At 49.9% G+C, this 13,870-nt stretch overlaps 1 protein-coding gene across 2 annotated transcripts in view; it reads right to left on the minus strand.

Annotated features, from left to right (window-relative positions):
* LOC122368050 overlaps positions 1-12,967 on the minus strand; it is a 40,414-nt gene extending 27,447 nt beyond the window's left edge. Inside the window, exon 1 of one of the 2 annotated variants that reach the window (XM_043341664.1) lies at positions 12,589-12,967. In XM_043341664.1, coding sequence (XP_043197599.1) covers positions 12,589-12,915 — 327 coding nt within the window. In that variant the 5' untranslated portion in view covers positions 12,916-12,967. The remainder of the gene's footprint in view (positions 1-12,588) is intronic. The other variant, XM_043341665.1, reaches the window with a different exon arrangement.
* Between the last annotated feature and the right edge of the window lie 903 nt (positions 12,968-13,870).

Genomic DNA, 13,870 nt, shown 5'->3' on the forward strand with positions numbered 1-13,870 from the left:
CACAAACGGCCGACAAACGCGCCGAGATGGTTCAGAAAACATCAACGAAATGTCGTTTAGAGGACGTCGGCCACCCGCCTGGAGCACGTCGTTTGCACGGCCCAACACGCCACGCTCGACACGCCACGACACGAGATGCTCGCGCCTTGCTGTACGGTGGCAAGGCCATCAACATGGCATGCAACACAGACGCGCCGTGATGAGTGGTCCAAAAATGAAGGATGATGAACGAGATGCTTCACCGTAGCTTCGTTTTGCACGACAAACACTGCTAGAAGTTCGACCGCTGACAGAAAACTCGTCTCCTGGGATCTGGCCTGATAATTTCTGGAACACGTCATCACCCAGGCAGCTGGCTGAGGAGAGCGAAGGTAACGCCGTGGCGGTCCGGTCTGGTGTGATCCTCAGATCACTCACTCGATCAGCGGGGCGTGATCGGAGATCAGTTGATCACTAATGAGCACCGTCGAGCCGTCATGCTCCAGCTGTGATCAAGGGTCGCCCGCTGGCGGCCGCAGCGCTCGGTAAACATGCACTGGGTGTCTGGAAGGAGGCCCGGGCTGCCCCACGAAAGAACACTGTGGCGGACTGCCTAGCACTGGGTGGAAAATGAGCGATTCCCTTCGCGCAGAACGGGCGATTTGCTTCTCGAGGAACGAGCGATTTGCTCGCCCGGAGAACGAAAGATTCACCCTCGAACGCCCGATTCGCTCGGCGCAGAACCAACGATCCTTTTACCGGAGGAGGAACGATCCCCTCTCTTGTGATTTATTCTATCCGATGATTTACTGAAGTTTGCGGACTACTGGTTTTAACCGCAACCCCTAGACGGATAAATGACATCGCCACCAGAACCGGCTTTGCCTACCAAACAGCCACGTAATCACTGTTGTCTCGCGAGCTTCGCATCGAGACGCTCTTGCACGAGCATTATGTGGCCTATTCGCGCTGAGTTTGCGCATGCCAATCGCTGCGATTCATGGAGCTGGCAATGATACGTCACAATTCAGCGGATTCCATTGTATTGCATGGGCCAGGCATGCGACCATGACGGTACACTAACGCACAGGTCGCGTGCGAGATTGCATCAAGATGTGTGATCGCTACTTTCGTTAATTGAGAGAGACTCGACCGAAAGAGCGTGTCTGGCGCCATTTTTGTGGTCATGTTAATGTTATATGTCAAGTATTTGGTTCGCTTTCGTGCAAGAATGTCGGCACTTGCCCACAACGTGGGTTCTCATCAGCTATAGCACCAGGGGCGGCGCCACGGGTTTTCGATAGGGGGGGACGGGGACCGAAAATCGAAAATCCAAAAAGTAGATACTGATCGTGTATGCAAAAAAAACGAGGCACGTAACGCCGCGAAACTTGGCAAGGCCCAAAACACATCGAATGGTGCATCCCGTTTCCAAACTTATCCTAGGACACCTAAGATCGATCACCTTTTCAAGCATCCTTGCCTCTAAATCAAAATTTGCAGTCTTGCCAACTCAAAGCTGGTTTCCTACAAGCTGCGAATTGCTTAGGTATGAGTAGCAGTGCCAGCTATTCTTACGTTTCATACTTTCAAATTTTCGATCTTACGTCTGGTCAGCTTCAGGGCTTCACCATCATATAGTAATGGAGGAAAAGTGGGAATGTCTTCTGCTCTGACAAGTGCGCCAAAACTGCAATATAATTTCAGAATCATGACACCACCTGATCCATATGCAACGGGCAGGGTGCAGCTAATGGCTAGCCGTCAGTGGTCATGTCATCGGTGGTCACTCAAAAGGCTAGGTCATGGAAGGTCCCCAGCCGTTATTTGACCACACTTTCTGATCGATTTCTTGCCAAGAGCTTCGCGGGAAAAACGAGCGCATGCACCGTTGAAAAAAAAAATGAGTGAAAGGGTCTCAGGTCCGGCGACCTCTGCAGGTGAAATGCCCCAGGGTAGGATTCCGGTGCTTGTTGATTCACTTCGTCAAAAATGGCAGTAGAGCTGTGATGTCGGCACCATTGTGTTCGTCATGATCGAGCTGGCACGACCTGCATCGTTCTCATATTCACCCTCCAATCGTAACAACTACAGCAGGGATTGGCAAATGGCGGGGCACCCCCTTTGGGAGGTAATGAAGGTCTCTGGAAACCTCATCCCACATCTCTTTAGCATTTAGTGGCTCTCCTTATGGAACAGGTTTCTTGACTGGTCTGTTTCACCCCAGAATTCAAAGACTAGTCCAGGTAAAACCGAGCGCACCACAGTGAGCACAATTTGATAAGCTGGTGTATCTCAATTTTCATGTAGAACCTTTCACGTATCACGGACCTAAAACCCTTTCGTGCACTCATGCAAAAGCAACTGCCATGTTTCAACAGCTGGAAATGGCATTTTCACAGCCGCTGACGTAAGAAGGGGAGGGATGGGGGGCTCGATTAGACCCCCAGCCGTTCGGCCGCCGACCGAACTTAGTTTTGCAGAAAAAAAAAACGAGTGCTATCGAACCCCTTGACGAGAGGGAGCCGATGCTATATCCAATTATAAGGTCCTGGGCTACTGCGTGCTTTTTTGGTCCTGCCTGTGATCTATCCGAACACTTCTCCCCACAAGTGCTGGGGTTAAATGGCATAGATTTCAAATGGTTCCTTTGGTATAACTGCCATGCTTGAATTTGACTAATTAGGAATGGAAAATTTTCATATAGTAACGGATATCTATGGAATTTCAGTGAACTTGGCTTTATCGGCAATGGGGTCTGGCAGTGGGGTGGGGAGGTAATAAGTAATAACCCTGCCTGGCGCCCCAAAAAGGGGGCACGATCCCCGAGGCCCTGCCGATCACCTTATAACTACAGGCATCACAGCTCCACACCTTTTGCAGATGGCCAGGACCCCCTGCGGTGCATCCCAACAGCAATCTTTATTCAGAACCTGCCTTGATTAACCAACGATGCATTAAATGCGACGGATAGCTTTATAATGCATTATTATCAACTATTGAACGGGCATCGCCGATAGGGGGGTACTGTACCCCCCTAACTTTCGATAGCGGGGGACCTGTCCCCCCCGTCCCCCCCGGTGGCGCCGCCCATGTATAGCACATTTCCTCGGACTTCAATCAGTGAGACTCCCTGGACTCTGAGTTTTCAGGAATCGGACATGCCTAATACGATTCTTTCAATAAAAATTAATGAACTGAGTGATGAACGACAAGAACATCCTGTTCATTTTGTTGCAACGGATGCTTGCTGCTTTTGCAAGGTTGACAGACTCTAAATAAATAACCAGCCTTATAGCTAACTCCCGAATTGGAAAACAAAACTGAAAACCGCTCAACCTAATGTCTCAACTCCATGCACATTTGTGACGTCCAACACCCCGGCATCCAAGCAGCCGCATGCCCCGCCATCCTCGCTGCAGAGCCGGGTATAGCTCTCCCCTCACGTGTCACTGGTGGCTGCCACCGCAGGCTCATGACAGACGTGAGTTGTGAGGATAGTGACACTGAGCCCGGGCGGGGCGGGGCGGCTAGACGGGGAGGGGCGGGGCGGGGTGGTGGCTGACACACCAGCCCCCACCGCCGCCTGCCACAGCCGCCACCGCTACGTCACGGACACATAGCTGTTCGTCTGGGACAGCTGTTGCCTCGTGTCGTGCCATGCTCGATCCCTGCAGCCCCCCTCGACCCTCGACCTCCCCCCCCCTGACAAACCACCAGACGCGGTCTGCCGCCGCCTTTGCGGTCGGGTTAACCGGAACAGGTGGCGGGCAACGCGAGGAATGCATGCGTGCCAAGTATCACAGCGGGACCGCTAGGCACGCGTCTCCGGGTGGCGGTGGGGGTGGGGAGGGGTGGGGAGGGTCGGCTCGGCACTCAGCAGTCAGCAACGCATAATGTTCGGGTACTCGACGGTGGGATTGCAGGAACTTCAGTCGAGTGTCGTCTCTCGCTCGATGACCTATGTCGTGAAAGGGCCGTCAGTTCCCTGTGTTGGAAGCGGTGACATACCAACGCTTTTTGCCTATTCGAAAAGACTGGGCAAGATTGAATTGGGCGGTTGGTCTAATATAGGGTCGTAAAGGGACGGAGAGAAAACCGAAACCGAACGAAATGATCGGGAAGTAACGGTTCATCGATACTCAGTCATCAGTCAGTTAGTGAAATGGGCAGACAGTCGACAGCCAGCTAGCCAGACAGACAGCTAACCAGACAGGGTCAGACAGACAGACAGACAGACGGTTATTCCATACGGCAGGAGTGGAAATGACAAGGTCTGAGCAGACGCTAAATGTAAATGTCGAAACAGGTTTCGGCCCATGTCGCCTCTCAAATATCTCGGAATGAATGCATAGTAATGGGACTCGCCAGGGTGGGCAGCCCTCAACGTCATGCATATGCTCACACCTCCCGGCCCAGCCAGAACGGTACCTCAATTCAGATTTCAGCCAACATCCCCAGGCTGTGACATCACATGATAAATAACGCTGACTATGGGGTGACCCAATAGAATAAATTCAATACAATAAGAAGCGGATGGACACATAAATCACTTGAGACGTGTCTCCGGCCACCAAGGTTTCACCGTGTCCACCGCAGAGATTTATCCCCACCCTGCTCCACATCTGTCAAGCCTTGCACAACACACAGACCGCGTTCGTCCGAAACTAAACGTCCCGGGCGTTCTGCTCGCCCCAAATAGAGAACAGAACCGCTCGGGTTACACGACCGGCCGGCTCTGAAGTCCGTGACCTCATGCCCAAAGGACGCCGGGAATCCGCCGCCTCGTGTCTCGGCTGGTACCCTGGTGGCGCAGGCCGCATGCCACTCGCGCCAGACAGGCGCGTGGCGGGCGGTCGCCATGGAGCCGCACACGCCAGCAATCCTGCTGCAATTACTGACAGTTATCTGGGCAGATAGGGCGACCGCTGCAGCATGAGGCTTACGAGAACCGCCAGTGCTTAGACGGTAAAGTGAGAGCTTCGGTAAACGTGTCCATGTCGATGGGCAATTCTACTGGCTAGTTGAGATACCGCACATGGAAAGTTGCGTGCAACGTCAACGAGACAGGTTTGCACTGATGACCAGCATTTTCGGAGCAGCGTCCAGACACCACATCGGATGAGCGTTGCGTACATCTTGAAACTGTTTTAAAGTGCATGCGGCAGACGGAGCCCGTGCTGGTGAATGGTGATAAAGGCGGCAGCGAGTTCCTGCTAGCGCCAGCAGCGGCGGATGATCGTCTCAACGATCCGACAAGCCGTCCGGACCGGCCGGTCGCCTCTCGGACCCCTGAGCCGAGACGCCGGGGTGCCTTATTGGGACGGTCGCTGGATGGGGCCCGCTGAGCAGATAGCGGCTGTCAGATAGGGGCACAGAGAGCCAGCCATAGTGAGGCCGGTGCCCAGACGATCGTGTCGCCCCACCAGCGGCCCAGGTCGACAGGAGGTGCATGTCGGCCGCGCGACGGGGAGCAGATCGGCCAGAAAAGGACACCGGCCGACGGCTCGACAAATGGGGAACAGAAGTCGGCAAAATGAAGGTGACCCTATATAGCGCCTGGGAAGGTGACGTTAATGATTTGTGGGCCGCATAAATAACTGGTTTTGGCTTTATGTTGGTTTGTAAATCTGAATAGAATGCCTAAAAATTGGGACGCTGGTCATGACGACGCACGGCAGATTGATTTTAATTTGTTTAGAAAGAGAGTGAAGAATAGGTAGAATCTCGGCGTCACTTATGCAAGCTTATGGCATACACTTATGCACTATGCTTATCTAAATGCAGCCTTACCATACTCTGTCCTCTGCATGCCGCCTTGACAGCTAGGTATGATCCGAGCTGTGGCATGACCAAACAGAACGAGCGGCATTCCAGTCGCCGCAAACACAGTCGATGGCGTCACCCATTTTTGTTGATTGACTGGATGAAAGAAAACCATTCCCGACTTTGAAGCGAATTATTTGATTTACGTTTACGTGCTGTGAAGACTCGTCACAAATCTTTGACATGCAATAAATCGGAGACGAGCAGACACATCACGAATGATTCCTCGTGATCTCGTGGTTTCGTGTCAGCCGAGATACAAGCTGTCACCAGACAAAAGGTTTATTGGTTTTGCGATAGAGCAGCATTGTAAAGTTACGGCCTTGTTTTCCATTAGCAGAATGTATGTTATCTTTAGCCCAGACGAAAGTGGACCGGTTCTTTGATGCAGCAATTAGTCTTATTTGCAGCGCTGTCTCTTTTGTGTGTTTTTAACGATGACCACAGCAAATGGATTCTTCTTCACTTGATATGGACCATGATATAGATCTCACTTTTCATCGTGGCGGTGGCGCCACCTCATAGTGAACCTTTCTTGAATAAGAAAACATTGTCATTCTAATTTCCAGAGATCTTGGCAGATTGAATACCCTTGGGCCTTGAATAACAGTACCTAACTATATGCGATCTATCTACGAATGGTTTGCGTTCCCCTGATACATGGAGCTTTTGATTACCAGCGCCTACTCGGCAGCACGTAACACGGTCACAAATTCATGTAACAAACGGTAACCCTCGGCTGGAGGAATATGGCCATGACGGGTGAATAGATCCCACCACTGCTCTGACGTCACATTCCGCGGCTAACCCGCCGCAGCAGCACGTGAGTTTGACGTCACAGTCTACCGGAAACCGCACCGCTTTAGCCGAAACCCACAGAGCGGCTCCGGTGTAACCGCTAACATGTACCGTGGTTCCGTCTGTGTGTGGAACTTGGGTGGAACGACAGTAGAGACTCATCCCATTCCCGGCTGACTTTGTAACCTGCTGACGTGGGGACTGCGTAGCATCCGCACCGCCTCTGGTTAGCTGTCAGATCACACTGGCAAGAGACAAGGCAATTCTGCCGCTCTCGGGGAGGAACAATGGATAATGCGTATTGTATGGTTTGAATGCTGTCACAAGAAACGAACCCAGCCGTACGCCGCGAGTGCTACCGTCATTAGGCTCCCGTGTGAAAGAGCGGCAGCGCCTGACGCTGCAGAATTGATAAGTACTTATTGGTGATCGTTACCTAGGGGAAGTTGGGGGAACGCCGAATACTTTCTTCTGACGCCCGTAGCACGCAAGGTAGACAACATAAGCTATTCTTGTTGGCGTCATTCGAGAGGCCAGTCTTTTGCCTTTCAAACATACCAGGCGCATTTGATGAATTCGCATACCGTTAAGCGCACAAACTAAAAATATCAAAGAAGTGACTTTTTCGGCGTTGCCCCGGACTGCGGGGAAAGCCGAAAATGGGAGAAATGATCTACGGGGAATGCCGACATTGATGTTTTGCCACTTTATCTCAAACTTTATCCAGAATTTATCAAAGCTGACACGCGTTTTAAGAGCTTGAGGACGCTTGGTGCACACTGGAAGTTATAATTGTGTGATATAATAAGAAAATGCCAGGTAAATAATTCCTTATAGGTAACAGGCCGTTGTGTCGGTTGAAAGTGTAATTTGTGTGACTAAAAATTCGCGTTGCTATTCTACAGCAGTAAAGCCCACGTAGCGTGCTTTAACGTGCGTAATTGCACGTTTTCGGCATTACCCCAGCCAGCCATACTTTCATTTGCAGGCCCATAACTTTTCAACGTGCCGTATAAATTTCAAATAGGCAGCACACTTATGCAAAAACAAGCTGAAGATTACTTGACCGAATTGGCCAGACAAACGGTAGCATAATGAGTAAGAAATGCAGCTTCAAAGGCGCATGTAGTACAAGGAACGCGTACCTTGAAAACGCTCTTGGCGCCCTCACAGCCGAAGTATTCCGAATGACGACTCGTAACAAACATGCGATAATTGTAGTCACTTAAGCTTCAGAGCATCACTGACAGGTGGCATCCATGTCTTACGGTTTTCGAAATATCTCGAATTTCGGCTTTGCCCCAACTCCGGCATTGCCCCAACTTCCCCTATATGATGGGGAGTCCGTCAAGGTCATTGGTATTTAGGCATTGCTGGGACCGATCCAATGAAAGGTGGGCGGACCGGCACTGCTTCCACGACATGCGACTCTCCAATTCAGGTTTCACCGGCTGACTTTTTCCGTACGGACGCAGCTGCCGCTGCACCGGATGTAGGCGTTCGGGGGTTGCAAATTGCAATCCGCCGCCGCACTCATGTGGGCCACGCGTAACTAAACACGTGCGCCAATAGTAACAACAGACGGCACATTGCCGGCGCGGAGCGCAGATTCGGTTACCTTTCATTGGCCACAGCCGGCGGCCTTGATGCAGAGGATCGTTGACTGTAAATAAGATCGGAATCTTATCTGATCTGAAGTGTCAAAGGCCTCCGATGGCACTCCACTGTCGTAAATGACCAGCTCTGTATTCTACCGATGACGTTAACCCGCGCCCTGCTGGGGGTCCTGGATTTCCACGCCCTGCTGGGGGGGGGGGGGTGTTTGAACACCCCCCCTTGTAACTCGGCTCCTGGGCTACGTAGCGATACGCGGAAGGCGGCGTTCGAAAGAGCGTAAAAAATAATGACGAAATCACTTCGGTCAATTTTTTGGTCAGGTCAAAGGTCAGGTCACCAGAGGTCATTGAAGGCAAAATTTCGCCGATTTCCAGGTCGAATGTCGAAAATTTCCAAGAAGCCAACGCATAACTCGGGAACCAATAGAGCTACAGCGCCGCGGAAAAGCGCATTCGATAGCCCTATTAACGCCCTTTCTGAGTAATTCTCTCAGATTTGACCTAACGTCAACGGTTTTGCCTGCAGGGGGCAAAAACTGCAAAAATAGCCGATTTTTTCGAAAACAGTTTTTCTGCAATAACTTTTGACCCAAGCCTTGAATGAGCTTACTTTTACCGGCATCGTGTTCCTCTCGTCAAGACGCATCGAATGAACTATAACTTGACCTTGAAAGGTCAACTTGAAAATTTGACCTCAGGTCAAGGTCATGACCTGACCGGAAAGGGTCATGTTGCATATCAGTCGATCCGTCTCGTCGAGCTGAACACATCTAAGGCGTTTTCATCGCTCTAGCATGCCTCTATCAAAAGTTATTTGCGAAAAACTGTTAGATACCATTCGTGACCTAAGATGACCTCAGGGCACAAACAAGGGTCACGGACACCATTTTCATGTTCAGTGTGTCTAAACCACTTGTAATTCGGTGTTTGGGAGTGTTTATGATGTCCTTCGTCCAAAAGAGGCGCATTTCAATTTTCTCCCATTGACTTATAATGGGGAGGTCGCAAAATTGACCTGACCTTAGGTCATCGATATCAAAATTCTGAGATATACATTTTGTACATGCTATTGCTCTTAGCAATTGCTGAAAGTTTCAAAGCGATCGGTCACTCGGTGTAGCTATGACAGACATTGAAAGTTTTTATGAGGTGAGGTCACTTCAAGTGACCTGGTGACCTGACCTTGAATGACCTTGGTCTGAAATTTTCACAACATGTGTAGAATTGATGTATGATAAGGTGTACCAAAAACGGCGGCGCTCCGCGCCGCCGTTTTTGAGATATTTGCGAAAAACCACAAGGGGGGGTGTTCAAACACCCCCCCCCCCCCAGCAGGGCGCGGGTTAAACGCCGCTGGTGTCCTCAGCAGACCGAGGTATACCTACAGATGCAACTGTCCCTGGCTTTTCAGATAGCGTCAGGTTGTTGTCGATAACTTTACTCTGTTAATAACTGGACTATCGATGCATGAATATTTGTGATTTGTATTTCGGACAGCAAGAAATAAGCTATCGGTGCTGCTTAGTAACAGCAGGTACCGCTTAGGCCATGAAGAATGAGCCTATGCTAAAACATGATCAATCGTCAGCGTGACTCTACTGATTATAATCATAAGTGACCGGTGATAAGTAACTATTTCGCTTATATTCAAATGATCTCCAAAGAACAAGCACTAAATCCATCCCAAATGATCGTCAAAAAGAAACGCCGCTACCCGGGTTTCCTTTTCCGAGAGATTCACAATGCGGACAGAAATATTTCGCCGACAGCCTGTGAAGCTCATTGTGCCAGAATGTTCGAGTAAGATGGCACGTCACGCTGAGGTAGGTGACACCGAAGGTCGTCAGGCGCCATTATGCTCTAATGGAGCCGGTGACGTAGTCGGGGAACAAAAAGGGCGGCGGCGGCATGTATAGAAGTCAGGACTGTGAGCGATGAGCGCAGCTGGAAAAGAACACCAGCTCGCCGGGAAGTGATTATGGCTACCTGTCGACCGGTGGCGGTGGCGGTGGCGGTGGGGGGATGAAACACCTTCCTCTCTGCGGCTCTGACTCCGACTGAGCTAGCCCACGGAGCGAAAACGAGAGACAGCATTTCATGACTCGACACAGTAGATTATGAAAACACCTTTTATAATCATTTAAAGTGAGAAATTTGAAAGAAATTTGAAAACCGATATTACGTAGGTAACTGTAAGGTAAACAAGCGATTAAAGATAGGCTTAAAAACTAAGCACAAAATTATCAAGTGAGTAAAAGGTCCTGTTGAGTTTCTGGGGCGTCTCTAAAAAAGAAACCAAGAACGGCGCACAAAACAGTCGACAGCGCATTTATACTCCGACTATGCACTTCTACGTATATGCCGGTGTCGCAGGTGCATTTACCGGTTTAAGTTGCAAATGTTGCGTTTGTAACTGCGACTTGCGCATTGTGCTTCTTAAAACTTTTATCACGTAAATATTGAAGAACGATTGAAGTTAGTGGTAACGATACATCCACTCAAATTTAGCATACAATGCACACTTTCTGCACACTGCTTGCTTGAGTGATTTAACGGTACATCACCTTGTATACAGTATCACAGATCAAGCCAGATTCTTTTAACTGAAGTCTATGTTATAAGCCTTCAAACACATCTCGGAGAACCAGGGGTCGCGATCCCGTGCCATTTTTAACATAAACAGGTCGAATAGCAGTGCCCAGCATTAGGTCATTTTCATATTAGAGCACTGCGCAATGCCGACGCTGTGAGCGACAAATGTTAACATTTTATAGACGGTTTGCTGACATAACGTGAAATACGCTTGGAACTGTGATACAATGCATAAGTTTCTACGCTATGTCGGTAGCAGGCCTTTGATGTTGGCCTAGACTGCCCGAACTTAAGCATGAGAGGGTTTTAATTAGCAGGAAATAGCAGGGTCAGAGAACAGACGGACATTTTGCATAACAAATCGCAAGTCACATGTTTCTGTTTAGTTTAAACGAACTGCGCACTCCGGAGAAGCAACTGGAAATGACAGAAGCTAGGGACTTTCCAAGCTTCTTCCGTATAGGGCAAATCAGATAATACTGATGGCGGCAAGGCGGCTGCAAAGGCCAGACGACACCATGCGACAGCTGAATAAATAAATGCAGCGATAGCCCAGCACTGTGCAGTGCTGCACTGCACAGCTTCCATTGGTGTTGGACATAGCATACGGTACCAATCTCGACAAGTATCGCGCTTTGGTATCTGTAGTAGTCGATATTTGCATTTATATCCGCGTTGGTAGCTTATTATCCAATGTCATCTAACAGTTTCCGGGAATGTCCAGATCGTATGACCGTGAACGTAAATGTGTAGAAAACATAACGAATGAGGCATGAGCTGAAGGTGACGATTCCCCATTAGCGGTTGGGTTTCCCACGCCTCCTCTCACGGCCGCCAGTGCCTCCATGCTACCGAATTCTATTCATAACAGATGGGTAGAATATGTAGGCACTTCATCCTCTGCTTCATCCTTACAATCGGGGATGCGTCGAGACTACAGAAACCGGTTTCAGCCCAGGTAATTACTGGCTCGCTCTGAAGTAGTTGCATGTCGTGCTCATCAACAAAAGAAGAAGGGAACTTAAGCATCATGAAGTTTATATGCTTGGTAATATTTGTTTGTAGAATGCACAGTTACCTGTACCGCTAGTTATTTAAAGCACAATGATAGAGCGAGATCACCTTATGGCTTATCACATGACCACTTTTCCTCCCAGTAGTTATCATTGCGCTGTACCCGCCTCGTTCAAAATCCCAACCTCGAGATATAGATAAATAGGGTGGCAGCGTGGTAAGGATGTCAAACACAACTCACAAGAGCATCAAGCATCATAGTGTCAGGATATTTAATAGCGCCCTCCAAAGTAGGTATGCAATTCGCACATACCACCCTCCAAGGTATCGCTAGTCTGAAATAAACTAAGAGGATAGGATAAACAGATACGATTTCATCTATGCAAAATGACTATCCCTTCTACGTAATCGGGCGGATTCTCTGGAGAAATACCTTCAGGCTTCATCACAGGCTGACGGACCAAGGAGCACAGCCAGCCATAAAACACCCTGTTCACCCTGACCTTCCTTACACAACTGATGACCGTTCCTGAGGTGAGCTCGACTCTAAAAGAAACTCTGCATGGGACCTGACGTGACTCTCCGTCGCATCTGAAGATGCCAGGTAGGTATCTTTGCGCCTCTGCAACCCTCTCCTCTCTTCTCGATCTTACCGCTTAGCCCATCTCCTCAAGAACCCGATCCTTCACTATCAATCTCAACATTACATGGCATGTCAACGATCGGTCCACCCCAAGACAACGAAGTCACAAGCGAGTCTCACCTGTGCAGACGAATCAGAATCGCTCTCCAGTTCCTGTACCGTCTCTGGAACACTGGGTCGCTGCGACCACCGGTGCTCAGATGTCTCGAAATCACTGACTCTCGGCGACCACCGGCGGTCTGCCGTTTCGGGCACGCTCGGTCGCTGCGACCACCGACTCTCAGTCCTGTCAGGAGTGCTGGGTCTGTGCATCCTCCTGTGACTGGCCAGCCGCTGGTAGTGCCGACTGAGTATGTGTTCTCTTCGGGAGCGAGTCCACGTGCTCTGCTCGACCGTCTCACCCATCACACAGAGCGCCAGCACCGACAACCAAGCCCAGCGCGCCATCGCGAACGACTGTCCGCCGGCCGGCCACGAGATGTGCCCGCTCAGTGGCCGAGTGGAGGGCAGGCGGACCGGCCGAGCGCCATCTAGTGGGGGTGTGGGAAACACCGGGTGACCCCCTCGGTATACGGGGGGGGGGGAGACCAGGGGGCGGGTGAGTGTGACACAGGGGGTGGTGAGTCAAGCACGGGTGGTACCGACAAGTAGGGCGGGGGTTCCGCAGCAAACTGGTAGGAAACCGTCAGTAGCAGCGGGTAAAATCCGTAGATGGATTTCGCGTCGACAGCGTGCTCTGTTGCAACATTAGTAGATCTAAATAGTCGATTATCGCTTTCTGAATGAAGAAAACCCTTGTGTATGCCATGGAGTAACTCGGCGCCAATCACTGGGACGCATTCAATCAAATTCAGTCATAGTTTTGCAAGTGGTCGGAATCGCAATGAACACCTCCTGTTTGACCTTTTCTGGCAACACAAATATCATTCCACGCCTGTCAGTGAGAGGAATCTTATGGTGCTAAATTCTTATTTTTATAATTAGTTACTACGTCACCAAAAGGGCTGCCGTAGAAAATCGACATTGCAAACATCAGTTGTGTTACACCGCTTGACATATGCAGGCTTACCGGATGCACTGAGGTCAAATCTGTCGACGATCGGCATGATACAGGAACAATTTCCAAAATGCGCTCAATACTTTCTTCGCCAAGTTTCCTAGCTTTTTAAAGGTAGTGTGCCAGCTTTCCTGGACCGTATGGAGTTAATGGCCCAGATAAGGAGAACCGGATTTTTAGAACTTATCCATACCTTCAAAACTCATGGAAACGTCTTAAATTCTTCAAATTTTGAGTACCCCAGTGTGAAATTCGCCCCGACGGGTTGTCGGTCGTACCCCAACCACATTTCACACCACTATGAACAATAAATGCACACACTGAAATCGCTATTACCGATATGCT

This window comes from Amphibalanus amphitrite, unplaced genomic scaffold, assembly GCF_019059575.1.
Source record: "Amphibalanus amphitrite isolate SeventyFive unplaced genomic scaffold, NRLGWU_Aamphi_draft 000917F_arrow, whole genome shotgun sequence".
Taxonomy (NCBI): domain Eukaryota; kingdom Metazoa; phylum Arthropoda; class Thecostraca; order Balanomorpha; family Balanidae; genus Amphibalanus; species Amphibalanus amphitrite.